At 35.6% G+C, this 17747-nt stretch overlaps 1 protein-coding gene across 8 annotated transcripts in view; it reads left to right on the plus strand.

The window, feature by feature from the left end:
- LOC127954857 (nuclear factor 1 X-type-like) overlaps nt 1-17747 on the plus strand; it is a 159100-nt gene that overhangs the window by 24958 nt on the left and 116395 nt on the right. For 6 of the 8 annotated variants that reach the window (XM_052553420.1, XM_052553423.1, XM_052553421.1 and 3 more), the window contains exon 4: nt 10621-10704. In XM_052553420.1, the coding sequence (XP_052409380.1) occupies nt 10621-10704 (84 nt within the window). Of the gene's footprint in view, nt 1-191; nt 356-10620; nt 10705-15247; nt 15396-17747 lie in introns of those variants that run through there. The other 2 variants (XM_052553416.1, XM_052553417.1) reach the window with 2 other exon arrangements.

Here is a 17747-nt window from a genome sequence, read left to right on the forward strand (position 1 = left end):
CGGGAGGGATTTGTACCGGAGAGCTTCGGTGAACGTAGGAACGGTCGCGCTGAATCTTCCTCGGCCGCCAAGGTTTCATTTGAAGGGACAAGTCTTTTTTTTTTTTTTTTTTTTGGTACCTGCTGAAAGACAGAAACGACCCCCCGAAAGTTTCCGTGCGTAAAAGTTGGCTGTTTTCCGAGGTCCACGGGCCTGTCCAGCAACCCGGTTCTTCTGCTTCCGGTATCAACATAGAAAAAAGATTCATTTGCTTTAGCTCACCCACCACGCTGCTTTTTTTCGGGAGAAGTTTTTTTTTTCTAACGGAGTAAAATGGGTCTTTGAGACTGTTGGCAATATTCCCCGCTCCACGATGGTACGTTCTGTGTAAATCAACTTTGCTCTTCTTATTTCTGCTTTAGAATGCTGGTAAACACAGAGATGGGGTTTAGATTGACAATATGACAGGCTAAGTGTTGCAGAGTCGTTTTGGGGTGTTTTAGTCTTGCGCAAAAACTCTGGATGTGTTCTAGTTCTCACTCGGCTCGATGCGCGTAATGCCACTGTGTGTGTATAGCTGTATGAGAGGAAATAATGCTTGAAGTTGTTTATACTGATTGGGAAGCGTTTTGGACACTGCTGAATATTCTCCAGTATCATTGCATTAGGATTTTTGCGGTGCAACTAATTTATCACTCGGTTTGCGCATAATATTAGTCTAAAGTGCCATGCAATATCATAATGTGATATCATAGTTTAACTTTGATCCTGTAGCATTCAGACTTTCAAAACAAGTGTTCTGGATCCATCCCATTAAGACGGTGGATAATGAAGTGTTGCGTAGAATAATAACCCTTCAGTTTACTTGTATTTCAGTGTTATTGGGATTACAGGTGACACATGCACATGTAACATGCCATTACTGGAATTGTTCCACTGCGCGAGCTTGTCACAGGACGACAGTCGCCGCCCACATGTCGTCTGTCAAAGAGAACAAAAGCTTTGAGAGGTTAAATATAGAACAATAGTGCTGGATGCAACTTAGTTCGTGTCCATACTAACTTTCTGCTGCAGAGCGTGTTGCACGTGAAGTCATTGCATTAAAGTGCATTTTGACTGGCATTGATTAATTGCATCGTTTTTTTCCTTGAAATTTATTTTGCTTGAGCAGAGTTTTGTAAGTCTATATAAACAACATTTAAATAAGAATAGTAATAAAATAATTTAATATTATTTGTATATATTAAAGAGGCCGATAAAGAAGCGATATTTAGCCGATATCTGTCTCTGAATTCAGTTTCAAAATCTAATGTCCAGTCCATGTATAAAACACAGTTTCTACAATTTAATTTGGTTCTTGTTAAACATATTTGGTAAAGTGTGCATGTCAGTTATAATTATAATTTAATCAGCTATAATTAAATCGTTTTGGAACTGACTGATTGTAGCCCTCATTGATCTGAGCTCATGCACCTCCATTTTTAAATGAACATTTCCAAAATGATCCATAGTGCTTTTTTCCACTTAAAACCTGAGGTGCATGAGCTCAGTCAAAGAGGCCTACGAGCAGTTGATTCTAAAAGAAATACAAAAGCTGTACTATAAATTGACAAACAGATAGAATCCAAGATTTGGTGATAATACAGCATAATAAGAGATTTACAGGCAATTTTAAAAGTCCCTTCATTTTTTTTTTTTATTAACCAGAGCATGTTATTTATGGATACAGAAGAGGAAATATGCAGGCCTTCAATAGTTTTTTTTTTAACAGTATATGGCAATATTTAGAAAACTAAGAACAAATGGAACTTGCATTTGAAAATATCATATTGGCTGAATTTTGGGATCCTGATGCAAGGACATCTGTTCAGAGTTAGCTCTACTCTAACCTCAAGATATAGCTTGATTTTTACCTCTCACCAGTCAGGCCACAATAAGCCGATCTGAGGAGACATCAAGCTATTGGCAGTCAACTGAAGCACATTACCCAGGTGTCCTCATTTCAGAGTCGAAATGTTCAGCTAATTTATGCATCGGCCTTCTTTATTTTCAACTCGCTGCACACACAGTTTTCAGTTCTCCTCTACTTTGACCAAGTTCGGAATCCAGATTATATTTGATTGCATGACTGATGCAAGGTTTGTAGCGTACTTGTTGATGATTTCCAGATGGGCCTGAATATCAGTACATTAATGTGGATAATTATTTGTTTATCCGCTCTCTTAAATGGCACGCACCCAAATAGGCCACTGCAGAAAGAAACGAGGGAATCTATTCAAAGCTGACTCCACATGGGATTAACGTCTTCTCTTAAAATACGAATTTAATTAAGCTTCCAAACGATATGATGCGAGATAGTTAGAAGAGTTGACAGCTAGTTGCATTGCAGCTACAGCAGGCCTCTGTCAAATAAATAGATGCTTAAAAAGAAATGCCTTTGGAAGAGACTTTGATGACCGTTGAAATGAAGAACAGATTTATGATAACAAACAATGCATCCTATAGTCTGTTAACCAAAAAGCTTTCATGCAAGCTTTCACCATGCAGCAGCAGAATATAGAATGGAATCCATTATTTTGTAGTCAGTGTTTGATTTGTTTGAGTGAGAGAAGGTGTTGATGTTAGCATAGCAGTTGTTATACATTTATTTGACATTAAAGATGTAAGACATTTGTGTTACTTAATTTATTTCCAAGCCCCAAACTGAAAAGCATGTGTGCCATGTGTTAGTGCTCCCTGTGGTGGAGTGCTAGTTCCCCTGTCAACTGGACTTGATCTTATGACCAATCAACATTATGAACAAGTCATTTGACACAGATGTCCCTGATTCATTAGCTATTGGTTTTAGCTTTTTCTTTTATTGCAAATCAATGATGTGATGTTAATGGAACTCTGGTTATCAGTATGTTGTCATGCACACCAGTTCATTATCATAGCTGCATGTTTATGAGCTGTAAGAGCAATGCATTAATCTGATATTATGTAGCATTTTCATTAAATATGAAAAAAGGTCTATATCTGGACAAAGATATCTGTTAACATTCTAACTGATCTTTGGACTACACTGGGGTGCGTTTCCCAAAACCATAGTTGCTAACCTGTTAACTTAGTTGGTAGGCAATATGAAATTGCATTGGAACCAACAAAGTTGCTAGCTTAGTTAGCAACTGTGGTTTTGTGAAACGCACCCCTGGTCAGTTTGTATGTTTTTGAAATAGGTTACTAAATCGTACAAGCTCATTTAATTCATTTATTTGCCATTCACTAAAAAGAACCTGCTCATATGAGTCATTTGCTTGAGAATTGGACTACACTGGCTGGCTACGGTGTATGTTTTTGTTTCACTAAAAAAGAACAGACACATACAAGTCATTTGTTTTTGATTCAGAAAAAATAAGTGGCATATGTTTAAAAAATAATAATACATCGGTCGTCTTTTATCATCTTCATTTGTTAAAAAGAACCAGTTCAAATGAGTCATTTATTCAAGAATCACTGTTAACTCTTATGGATGTCGATGTACTTTAAAAAGAACCAGCTCATACGAATCATTTGTTCGGGAATCAAACTACACTGGCCGGGTTATTTGTTTTTGATACACTGAAAAGAACTGGATTACATGAGTAATTTGTTCATGAATCGGACTACACTAATAGTTTGTTTTAATAAAAAATAAATTAATAAAAATGGCTCATAAGAGTTATATGTTTGTGAATCCGTCTCTACTGGTCACATTGTAGGCTATGTTGTGTTCATTCTACATGCATGTAAAAGCAAAGGAAAGACATTGCATATTATTTGGTCTTTTATTGCTTTACAGTACAAAACAGGTTATAAACTCACTTTTTATTTGTATTTATTTTTTCCTGTGGCACTGATTCAGCAACAGTAAAGGAAATACTTGAAAACTGAACTGATTTTAAATGGTTGTCAATGAAGAAATGTGCTTTTTGTGTCCAGATGGTGTAGTTGGGACATCTACCAGCAGGGACTAACCTCTAACCATAAGTATTAAATTTAGTCATATAACAGTCATGAATGAATCCTGGCAAAAGAGGAGATAATTAGGAACCCCAAACACCTTAGCAACACCCTGGCAACCACACACAGCATCATGGTAGCATGTTTGCTCTTTAAACAATGAAAATTAGTTTCAATGTCACTCCCCTGCCTTAGTTTTCCCACTTATGCTAATGAGGCATTTCATTAAAAACTTTCAATGTCTTATATGTTGTAGCTAATGTAGTAAAATAAGGATTCATCCTTTATGATAGCCCCTAATCTGACACGACTCTGGCTCGCACTTCCTGTGCTGACAGAATCAATGTTTAGTGCCCAAACAACTCCGAAAACAAACAATGAGCAATCTGACAGGCCACCCTCCTCCTCAGCTTCATCATTACCCCTGTTCTGAGCTCGTTTTGCTCTCTCCAGCTCCTCGAGAGATGGAGGTATGAAATATCACATTTTTCCAGCAGTGAAGTGGCCCTGGCAAGCGTTCACACGGCATGCATTTCTGCTTTCATATATTTCCCCCCTCGCCGCTTTTAAAAAACAAATCCCCCTCCCTCCCTCGCTTGGCTTTGATGTGTCTTGCGTGTTACCTGGGTTTGTAGAGCGTTAACAGTTATGCAGAAGTCCTGTCGACTGTCAGTTTCTCTTGATCTCATGAATTTGGATGTAAAGAGGGATATCGTGAATAGTTTTTATTTGGGGTTGATGAAGTTAAAGTTTAGAGAAACGAGTAAGCATGAACCTCACCAAAACATGCATAGGCCTTATTTCACTTTTTCAAAAGCATGAGAAATCACACTTGGCAAGTGTCACCTACCGGATGTTGCGTGCTTCTATAGCTGAAGCTTGGCCAGCCACAAACATGCCACGAAAGCTGAGTATTAAGAAAGAACATCACCCATATTCTTTTTTTCTCTCTCTTCTCACTGTACGACAGAACGCGTGTCAGGAGAGCCAGCTGATGGTGTCGATTGACTTCTATGTGTTTTTCTTCTCTAGTCCCGTTTGGTCTTGCGAGCCTCCATGAGATCTCGTGTCACTGTGAAATTGTTCCTGTCCCAAATGGCACCCTAAGCCTAGTCTCGCGTAGCCAGACCGAATTCATGGCAGTTTTCATTGGCCAAGAGTCTGTTTGACCGACATGTCAAACAACCAATCACAGTTCATTTCGTTCATCGTCACATTTCGAGGCGTGGAAATGTCACCACAATAACAGACTCTTGGACATAAGATTCTATGCCGCGAACTTTAAATATTTCACATACTTTTGAAAATCCAGCATTTTGTTGACCCCGATAAGCGCTCGTCGTCACAGTTGTAAACTCGACAGCTTTCTTCTTTCTTGAAGGGGTTTGGCACCATGGTACCTTTGTTTCCAGGTGGAATGTTAAAGAACGCGACACACACATCTCCCAGAAATCCTGTAGAATTCAACCAATCCGGTGACGACTTTGACACTCCTGAAGTGTTTCCACTTTTGTGTCCCATATGCATCAAACCTTTAGCCAATGGTCCGTGGGCGTGACGTCTGAGGCTGAGACTACCCTAAACCCTCACGGTCTTCCTCTGAAGGCCTAGTGTGTGGTCTCGCGGTCTGGGCAAATTGTCTAGTGTGCACACTCAGAGGATTATAAGGCTAAAAATCGACTGAAACCATCTTCATGTCTGTGGTCTCTCATAGTTTTAAAATTGGTAAAGATTTTACAAGCATCTAGTGTGTCCCTGACCTAACGGCACTAAAGATCTTCTTTTTGAAACTTTATTGGCAGTTGACAAACAGCAAAATGGTATACCCCCCCCCCCTTTATATTCTCTCCCACAAATTAGTTATTTAAAGGTGATGAAAAATGTAACTATTTATTTTGTAAAATATCTCTGTGTAAATTGCATAAAAAATTATAAAGTTCAGCACTAGAGTTTTGGGATCTTCTGCGGGTTAACAAGAACATTAACCAATCAGAACACTCTCTCTGCTTCTGGCTCATTTTGGCGTTCTGATTTGCTGATGTGCTTTTGGTGGGTGGGGTTTTAGAGAAAGCGTAGATGTCTTTAGCAAAATAAACGAAGTCGCGTACAGGTACAGTGATATAATTTTTTTTTCCGTTTTGCATGGTCACATTATTGTTATGTCAGTTAATTGTATTTCTCACCAAAACTCATAATAATTATTATTAAATTATCATTACTGAAAAATGTAAAACAAATTGGCAAATAATACAAAATAAAAATGTGTAAATATGTTAAATATATAAAACGTGTATGAGACTTAAACAAAGTCTCCAGTTGCTTTCCATTTAAAGCTTACGTTGTTGTTTTTTTTTTTTTTTTTTTGTAAAAAATTATCCAAAATCAATAATTATTAGTGGGATTACTGTACTTACAAAAGATTTGTATTTCAACGACAACGAGTTCTAAGGAACATTAAATTGCTTTTTGAGGTTAAAAGTACAGTTTCTTTTGATAACATTTGAATGACAATTAGAAATCAGACTGTACAGAAACTGAAATCTACGGTCTACAGATAACACGCTACATAGTCACACAAAGTTTATGTTGTTAACATTTAACAAAATTTTAGAACAGTTTAACAATAATAATAATTTGCACGGTTTAATATGATCTGAGCTAACTTTGAGATCAAATGTTAGATTAAATCAAAACCGGGCAGATGTGTTACTTACCTGATCAAATGACATCTTCCGGTGAAACTTCTTATTTTGGACATACTTGTAAGATGTTGTATCTGTAATTCTGAAGTACAGTAAAGATCCACACTGCTGTGTTGACTGACAGCTCACACATACTCCTCAAAACATTAGATTCATCCGCTCTGAGGAGCCATGACACACAACCCTAAAGAAGAGCATTCTGCAAAGATCTGCAATTGCAGGTTTCAAACAGAGATGGCGATGAAGAGGCAAATCTTACAGACTTCAGATGTAATTTAATCACTGTTTATGGGAAACAATTAAAGCAACAGTTCATCCAAACATGAAAATTCGGTCATCATTTACTCACCCACAAGTTGTTCCAGACCAGTATGAGTTTCTTTCTTCTGTTGAACACAAAAGAAGATATTTTGAAGAATGTGGGTAACAAAAGAGTTCGCCCATTCAGCTTTTTATGTTTCAGTTTCCATTCATTCTGAAAGTAACAACCAGTTCATCAGAATTATATCCTAGTCCTGATAATACAGTTGTATTTTTGCTTTTTCTTTCTTACCATCGTTTTCAGATAGACATATCGCTCACACTCATCACACTTTCACTGTGATTACTACTCGGTTCACGTTTTGTTTTCACATTATGTGTTACTACCTATAATCTTAATGGAAGAGCAGTTTTGGGATCCCCTGTGAGCAGACATGAAATGTAACCGACCCATCATTTCCCATCAGCAGACATTCTGAATCTGGCTGTTCATTGTCCACCTCGAAATATATTTGTGCTGATATTCAAGAGTTGATTATGAAGGGCCTATAGGGAGCGCTTTTGCTCAGTTCTAACCATATGGATCGGGCATATGTTGCGTATATATAGAAAAGGGTGGCATGTTTAATTGATACTGTGCCATGCTCCATAAACATCCACAGCGAGGGAGAAAGAGGACAGAGCTACAGGGAACTACATCAAACAATCAGCGTAGACTCAAACAAACCATGTTACTTTAAAGTGTGAAGGCAAACCCAGCAGAAAAGAGCCACTCATCTGTCACTCTGTTTGATCTGCTCCTGTTTTTCTGCCTATAGCTTGTATTCATTAGAAAAGCTGTTTGACGAAGAGTATTTTCATATATGATTAAATCTAGGACAGTGAGGACACAATTAAATGTAAAAAAAATATATATAATTATGCATACTTATGTTTAGTGATTTGAAGAAACCTAAATATCACTGTAAAATATGAATCTAGTTGTTATTTAAAAATACAAGTCCTTTATCAGCATCAGTGGTTTCATGAAGAACCTTTAAAGGCACAGTTCACCCAAAAATCATTTACTCTCCCTCCACTTGTTCCCAAGCTGCATGAATTTCTTCTGCTGAGTACAAAATAAGATATTTTGAAGAATGTTGGTAAGTTGATGGTAGCCATTGGCTTCCATAATTTTTTTTTTCATACTATGGAAGTCAATGGGTACCGTCAAGTGTTTGGTTACCAGCATTTTGCAGAATATCTTCTTTTGTGGTCAAACTTGAGGGTGAGTAAATATGACAGAGGTTTCATTTTTGGGTGAACTATCCCTTTAGCATATATGGAATCTTTCCCTTTCACAAAGTGTTCTTTGGATATTTAAATGTGCTTCACACTAAGAAAAATGGTTCCAACTGTTCACTGAAAAAGGTTCTTTGGGGTTCTTCTGTGGCGTCATTGCAAAACCCCCTTTAGTAACCTTTATTTTTAAGAGTGTTCACACCCTGAAAGCAACAAGTTGGTTTAGTTAAGCGCTTTGATGTATGGATGTGTTGTGAGAGAAGAGAAAGCGAGAGTGTGTTGCTGTGGATATGAATAGCTAGTGTTGCAGCCACATTTTGGTTAGCCAGTGTCTGGGATCTATTATAGTACTGTGTTTGTGTGTGTGTGTGTGTGTGTGTGTATGTATGCGTGCACACACACATCTATGCGTCTGTTATTTTAGTGCTGCATGTATTTTTATAGGAGTGCATTTTGGAGACAGGTTTAATCCAGGGAAAGTGTGCAGCAGAGTTTACTCCGATCTCAACCGCATTCAAATACAATATATATCTTTTTATTAAGGAAAACAGGAATTATCCTCATCTGGGATACTGGAGGTTTCTTCAGAGGTCATGAGAAGTTTCATTTTATATATATATATATATATATATATATATATATATATATATATATATATATATATATATATATATATATATATATATATATATATATATATATATATATATATATATATATATATATATATATATATATATATATATATATATATATATATATATATATATATATATATCTCAAATAACTGAGTTCCCATTAGTCTCATTAAGACCCACCTGTGTGTAATGGATCTTTCAGTCTAGCTCTTTGTGTACTAGTTAATCACTTTTACTTAAAATCGACTGGTACAGACCTCTTGCCACATAATGCCGCTATGTGAACAGACTCTGCTTTTGCCCTTGGCTTTACTGTGTGATTTAACATCGTCGTACTAATGGATAAACTGGAATGGGGTCTTATTCAGCCCCGCACACCCAGTCAGTGCAGCTCCCAGCATACAAATGAACTGGGATGAATGGACACCACACTCTGAGAAAAAAAAACCAAGCCACCTTGGCAGTCGTCTCGGGAGAAAGAGTCGCTGTGTGAGAGGTTTGTGCTGAATAAGTCTCAGATATACTGGGAAGTCTGGAGGTGTGAAGGGGAAGCAGTTTGGAGAGTCTGGTCTGACTGTGCGCCCCATGCAGAGCTGCATTGAGTCACAGCACACGGGCGGCACAACGTTTGGACAAGATGTGATGGGTTCAGTCACAACTTTCAGAACAGATTTGACTCCTTCTGAAGTCTGCTGTTTGCCTGTTCAAAATTCACCGCTGTGATGATTGCTTAGGTGTTCTACGTGATTAAGTTTCATTCTTACTGGATTAAGTGTCCACCTTCAAGTGTCTATGATATATTTTGGTATATATATGTTTTATGTGTATTTAAATATAAAATAAATGTAAATAGATCATAACAATATACAAAAAAGGAGTGGGATGATTTGTCTTATAATAAATTTATAGCTAAATAAAATAATATCTTAATTATTATGTTGTATTTTAACATTATATTTAAATTAAATATATAAATAATTAAGAATTGTATGTTTATGTATGAATATATTAGTATAAATATTTTATATTATACTTATATAGTTATATTTTAAAAAAATTAAGAATTAATAGTTGTCAGTTTATAAACGTTATGTGTAAATTTATATATCAAAAATCTAAAATACCAAATTTATAAACATAATATGGTGCAGTATGCGTTGTATTTTTGAAATGCTTATGTGATTATTAGAATAGATATTATTTGATCTTATATTAAGACCCATTATCTCAACTGTATATATTAGCTTTAATATTATATATTATTATTATATTTATGTATATAAAATGTTTTATATATATATATATATATATATATATATATATACATACATACATAATAACATAAATAATGATTAATAATTGTATGTCTATGTAGGCTACTTGAAATTGAAAATGATGAGTTATATATTTTTAATATTTGTATGATTATTTATTTATTTACATGTTTTGTTAGTGTCTAAACATTTGTATTAAATGTTTTTTTTTTGTTTGTTTGTTTTTTACATTTTTAAAGCCTGATGTCCCTGCACAGCCTGTAAGTTCCACAAAGGGCTTTTTATTTTCTAGATTTATCCAAAACCATCAATGATTTATGTCTAAAGAACCTAGAAACTCAAACACTGATCTAAAGAACCTATAATATGGTCCTATTATTTAGAACCTTCAGAGAACCATATAGCAGCCCTGCTAAAATAGTGGCCAAGAATTAGAACGAATGATAAGAAGTAGCTAAAGCTCTGTGATTCTAACGCTGATGACTGTTATTGATTATATTTCAGGCCACCGAACCGTTTCTGGTGAATGAAGACCCGTCCAGAGGTCCTGGGATACCAGAGTGCTTCGTTGTGTCGGATTCCTACAGGGTACGTCTGCTTATTACTCCATTACTGCTTCAGCATTATACTATAACTCTGATTATTATTTCCATATGCACATCTGCATATGCAGTGAAACGGAAAAAGAAAATGTGCAGAAAGTGAGTCTTAGAACTCCACTGGAGCACTGTTTTCTTGTGGGAATTGAAAATTATAATGTGCATACTTCTATAAAATGAGAAGTATATGTGAGGGCAGGACTGCAAGGAAGGGAGGGCGAAGAAAAATCAGAAAGAAGTGCAGCTTTTAAAATTCCACCCAGCGAGCGCGCTGGATTTACAGCGATGGGAGTGAAATAAAACAGTCGTAAAAACAGAAGGGCGGGACGGAGAGATGGAGAGATGGGAAGGGGAGTCTGTGGATGACTGAAAATGAGACTGTTAATGAGCTGGGAGCCGCTTTTCTGGTCCTCGTTTCCAGCGGATCGCTTTTGCCAACGTTTTGGAGAGAAAAATATGGGTTGCTCCAGTGTCTCTGGGAGCAGGCAGTCAAAGAAATGGAGGGAAAATTATGAAAAGTGATTGGCTGAAAGTACAGAAGGGGCTGAGGTGTAAAATATAGCTGCGTTGGATATCAGGAATGTGTCAGACTGTATCGTCTCTTGAGATAATTTAGAGGAAAAGGAGGGCCTGGCTGTATTTTGTGCTGATTTTTAATAGAAGTATGCTTTTTTATTTTTGTGGAGAAACCAGCAACAGTTCATTGATTGCACCAAGACAACTGCTTTATGATGTGTTATGATGATGTCTTGTTGACCTCACAACCTCAAACCAAATCAGTGGTTTTCAACCGTTTTGACCCAAAAATAGGACAGCAGAGAGAGAGAGAGAGAGAGAGAGAGAGAGAGAGAGAGAATGCTAAATGCAAGTGATAACCATATAATCATGCATGCAGATAGCAAAGTTAGGGATGAGGAAACTTTTCCCATTTATACTGGTCAAAGTTTGAAAGAAGTCTCTTCTGCTCACAAAGCATGCATTTATTTGTTCAAAAATACAGTAAAAGTTTTAATACAGTAAAATTTCAAAAAACTAATTTCTATGTGAATACATTTTCACATGTAATTTATTCCTGTGAATATTCATCATCACTTCTCCAGTGTTTAGTGTCACATCATCCTCATCAGAATCATTATAATATGCTAATTTGATGCTAATTTTTTTTAATCAGTTATTACTGGTGCTCAGTTATTAATAATGGTTGTTATTGTCATCAATGTTTAGATTATTTCTGGAAAACATGAAACATTTGTTTCAGGATCCTTTGATGAATAGAAACTTCAAAAGAACAGCATTTATTTGAAATATATATTTTTTTTGTAACATTATAAATGTCTTTATTGAAACTTGATCAAATTAATGCATGCTTGTTGAATAAAACTTCATTCAAATTTGACTTGCCTCAAAACTTCTAATGTAAGTGTCTCACAGTTTCTACAAAAAAATTTGAAGCAGCACAGCTATTTTCAATGTTGAAATATTAAGAAATTAGCATCAAAATCAGCATATCAATTTCAAAATGATTTCTGGAGGATCATGTGTCACTGAAGATCGGAGTAATGATGCTGAAAATTCAGCTCTATATCACAGGAATAAATGACAAAGTCAAAATAGAAACCATTGTTTTAAAATAAAGTAATATTTAACACATTTTTATCAAACAAATGCGGCTTTGGTGAACATAATAGACTTTTAAAAAGTCTGTATTATTCCAAACCTTTGAACCTGTCTTTTGTTGTTGAAATCTGTGCCTTTAAAATCAGTTTATAATCACTGAACTTGAACTTGCAAACAAAATGAGCATGCAATATAAAAACCCTGTATCTCAGAACAAGTCAAGCTATCACTTGCAGCTTTACTGTTTTGATTTCGTAGCTGATAAGTGGTAAAGCAAATAAATGTCATGGGTTTGACATCCAGGCATACAACTAGGTTTGCAAAAGGTGGAACATTTCCAGGAATGTATATATATATTTTTGGAAACTTTTATGTAAATCTAGATCTAAAACTCTGTTTAAAGATATCCAGCAGCTGTTGATTTACCGCTAGCGTGCGTGTGGTTCTGTCGTGAACCCACTCAAACCACTAAATGTGGGGCACATTGAGAGGTGGTACACGAGTTATCACATTGTGTATGACGTTCCTTTGGTTTGGAGAAACCTCCTCTCCTCTCACCACTGCAGGCCTTTGAACTGGTTTTGTGGCAGTTCAGGATCTCGGGGTGGAAAAGACTAGGAAATTCCCTTCATTTTAATCCACCTGCTTTCATGCACTTTCAGTTTACTATTTCTAGAAACACCAACATTATTTCTAACACAAGGTGTCAATGGATAGCTGACATGAATTTTGTTCTGCAATGTGTACTGTACTGCATCTTAAACCATTTTAGATATTACTTATTGTACATAGTTTTATATATTTCATGCTAATTTACAGTAAGACTCCATTTGCATTGGCATTAGTTAACATGAACTACCAATGAAAGATACAATAATTCTAAAGCATTTAGCATTCATATTCATATTAATTTCAACAGTTACTAACACGTTACTAAAATGAAAAGTTGTATCTGTTAACATTATTTAATGGATGTAAGCAGATGTGAACGAGCATTGAACAGCTGTATTTTTATTATTAGTGTTAATGATATCTATTTCATATTTATTCCATATTTTTATTTAAATTATTTGTACATTTTATGTATTTTTTTATTTGTGTTTTTCAGATATTAATTTGGAACACCAAAGGACCATTTAAGTTCAAATAAATACATGAATAAATAAATTCATACATTTAAAAAAAAAAAGGTAGAAGGTGACTTAAAAATAACAACACTGTTAGTTAATGCATTAACTAATGTTAACTAGACCTTGTTGTAAAGTGTTAAAGTTTACATTTTTATTCATAATTTTTATATTCATTTTGAATATTTGTGCTTTAAAATGTTTAAGGAGATAAAAAAAAATGTGTCCCTATTATAAATCTTCTGATTAATATATACTTTAACAAATGAATTGCTCATTGTTAGCTCATTTAACTTAATGCATTAACTAATGTTAACTTACGGGTAAAGTGCTATCTATTTCTTTCTTCTTTTTTCACATTTCTCAAGTTTTATATAGATTTGAAATATTGTACTTTTAAATATTCATATGAGGACTGTTTACTGTAAGTGAACATTTCCCTTCTATGAATGGCTCAATCTGAAGCTAAAATAATGAGTTTAAGTGCTTAAGGATGTGTTATTTGGGAACCACCCTTAAACACATGCCAGGTCAAAGGTCACATGAGGTAACTGGTGAGAAGCGCTGATGATTCACGCAGGTATGTGTTTCCTGTGTGGTCGTCCTTTCCTCTCTCTCTCTCTCTCCACTCCCCCGGGTTGTTTCCCTCATCTCCAGCGCTCTGTCGTTCCCGGGATCCTTTGGCAGAGGGCTGTAATTGGCGGCACAGTGCCGGCTCTCTCTTTGTTTCCCCTGCAGTGGCTTGCGGTGGAACTGCACAGGCAGTCGGCCTCATAAATCTCCAGGCCTCCGGTGGCACATCCAGCCTTCAGCTCCGGTTCTGCTCAATGACTTCACCCCCACCAAAAACCCCCGCCCAGGGACGCGCTCCAAAACTTTATACCTCCACTCGCTGCCTGCTCTTGCCTTAATATACACTGCTTTCATGTTTTTGCAAGGCACATTCATTTATACGTTTGGAAAAGGACAGCAGCATGGGCTTCTCCGCACATCTTTTACAGCTAATACAACACTGAATACAACACATTTGACAGTCATTTACAGACTACTATAGACTCTATATGTTATAGATTTATTCCTTTTTAAGGCATAACCACACTTTTTCTTAAAAAACTTAATTTGCTTATTAGTTAGTGCACATAAAGTTTGTTCATAAAGTATGTCTGCATGCCATTGCAAAATCTTTCTTTATTAGCCTAATTCCTTTATTCAAGCTTCTTTATAATTTATTCAAAACACCTTCCTTTATAATAATAAATAATTACTAATAATTATTCATTATTTATTATTACCCTCCTTTGTTCCAGCATGCCATGAACACTTGTTTAATACATTCATATTCACTTTTGAAAACATTAGTCAAGATACAGAAATATACAGCAGTTTAGGACTTTAATTTATTTCTTAAATTTACTTGATTTTTTTGTAAAGAATTGTAAAGGTGAAAAAAAAAACAATCCTATAAAAGAAAATCTGTTTATTTATTTATTTTAAAGCATTTGATTCTTAGACGATTTTTATTTATTTATTTTATATATATATATATATATATATATATATATATATATATATATATATATATATATATATATATATATATATAATTACTATTATTAAATTAATAAAACATTTGAGACGCATATCCGTCAGGCTCATAAGACACTTATTCACAGAGACAGAGAGAGACAGAGAGAGACAGAGAGAGAGAGAGAGAGAGAGAGAGAGAGAGAGAGAGAGAGAGAGAGACGCGGTGGAAAAGGGAGGGAGAGAAAGTTTTTCCCTTCGCAAAACTTTGTGCAAGCTTTCACTTTCAGCCGCTTTAGGCGGAGTTAGAGCAGCGTGCAGTGAGCGCGAGCGGGACGGCAATGCCACTTCCATCCCGCTTCAGTCACGCATCTCACATATAAGCATGTACTCTCCATACTGCCTCACACAGGTAACGCGTTCCTTATTCTTCTGCTTGATTGATTCGCGTGCTCGTCTGTCAGCTGCTCCCCTCGAGAGCGGGACTGTTTGTGTTGTGCGAGAGCGCGCGTTCGGTGGCACGTCTCCAGCTGACCTTCTTTACGCGCTTTCAGTGCGCATGGTTTGGGCAGAAAATGGCGCTTCGCTGGAAATCGATTTAATATAAAAGGAGCGCCGAGGAGGAGGAGTGGATATGTTCATATAGACGCGAGTTTAGCGCTTCGTGTCATTCTTTCGCTTTGTGCATAACTTCATTTGGAGAGATTGTAAGACGCGCGCGGGCTTTGGAAAGTCCAGTGTTTGACGCTGTTGCTGTTTTGAACTTGATCGGTTCGCCCTGTGATTTTTTTTTTCTTTTTTTTTTTCTTTGGGAAATGTCAAAGGTCGCAAGCATTGCCCCTAAAATACCAGTTTACCAGCTTTTTCTGATCTGAACTCACGAATGATCGTTGTGCATTATTTATTTTATTTTGCAAACTTTGAAAAATGCATTTCTTAAAAAAAATGCATTAAATGAATGCTTTGGGATTGAGAAATTAATGAAATACAGCTGGATACATTTTTTTGGTTTAAATGCATCTGTTGTGAAATCCGTATGATTTCTAATGTAAATCTGAAAGCTTCTGATTGTTTATGCACAAGTTATAGTTTCTCAAAATGAGAGTTGCAGATTTAAGTCTCATTAATTCGTGTTCAAATAATTATCATCTGAAATTATAAGCATGAATTTATTGTAGTTTATTAGTTTATCTAGTTTTATGTTAAGCAGCACTGCAATGTTTTTTTTTTGAGCATTTTTTTATATTATTATTTTTAAAACCATAATTTTATAGAGTAAATAAATTCTGCATATACATGTGGGTTTTGCCTTATGATGTGGTGCAGTTAACTGTTTTGGGCTCATATATATATATATATATATATATATATATATATATATATATATATATATATATATATAATGTGTGTGTGTGTGTACACTTCCATACAAACTCTGACAAACTTTTTTTTACTGAGAAACACTACAGTTTTCAAAACTGGTGTTTTCAGATTTGCTGTTTCAATCATGTCAGAAACCAAGAGAGCTTCTCATTCATTACATCTATTTCTAAACTCACAATCGTACATCATAGCGCAGAGCTGAACAGGGCTGACAGCTCTTTTTCTCTGGTTTCTAGAGGGTCTTTGTCTTCAGTGATATAGCTGGCTCTAATTCCTGATTGTTCCTGAAGTTGTCCTGCGTGAGTTAGTGCAGTCTCTCTGTCATACGCTGCAGTTGTTTATATTTCTGCCGTGGAGGACAGTTGGGTTACGCTGTGTGTGTCATGTGTAATTCATTCCTGAGTTTTACAGTGGTTCTATTAAAACTACTTTACTTCCATACCCCCACAGCGTGCTTGCAGAACCAGGGAGCGTGTGTTTTTCTTCAGGCATGCAAGCGCCGGCCTGTTTCCCATTTAGAATACAATAGTTACTGTGCACAGCCGGGTTCCTTAATTGATTGAAGCGGTGCAATTTGAACAAGGAATAATTCTGTGATTTAATAGACATGTTGAGTCTAAAAAGGGCGTTGTGCTTGTATAACAATGAAAATGTAAGCCCATAAGCATTCTTTTTATTGTTAATGTGTGTTTATGTACAGGGACTGTGTCTCTGATATGATTTGTGCACATAACTGTAAGTGTAGTGTTGGTGGTTTCTTAGTAAGCGGACTGCCACAGATTTATCTCTTTGGTCTGAAATGGACATATTTTCTTGTTTATATTACACTGAATCATACCTGTGTCTGCTCCAGAGAAAACAACGGCACTGGGTCAGTCGAAACTGGAAAAGCAAATATGCTATATTTTTATTATTATTATAATATTACTGGATGACTTGAAGTTTTTATTGGCTCAGTTAAAGGCTTTAGAGCAGAGAAAGTGACATTTTATAATTTATTTACTAGATTATCTGTCTAAAGTTATTTTTTTGTTGTTGTTGATTAAAATAAAATAGAAATATGATTATATTTATTATTATTTTATGAATATATATTTTTAATAAATGGGGTTGTAATAAATATTGATTATTAAATCATTATTAATTAACTATACTTTTTATGCATTATAATCAATAGATAATCAATTAAATTATTTTATTTATATCTATCTATCTATCTATCTATTGATTCTTGCAGCAATTTAAAAATAATTCACAGCAGAATTTGAAGCAATTTCAATGTAGTTCTATCAGTATTTTAATAATGTTACGGAGGTTTAGGATACGGCGAGTCCTCACACTGCGAGAGGAGAGAGAATAAGGTCTGCGTGTCTCCAGTTTT

Source organism: Carassius gibelio, chromosome A3, assembly GCF_023724105.1.
Source record: "Carassius gibelio isolate Cgi1373 ecotype wild population from Czech Republic chromosome A3, carGib1.2-hapl.c, whole genome shotgun sequence".
In the NCBI taxonomy this organism is placed as follows: Eukaryota; Metazoa; Chordata; class Actinopteri; order Cypriniformes; family Cyprinidae; genus Carassius; species Carassius gibelio.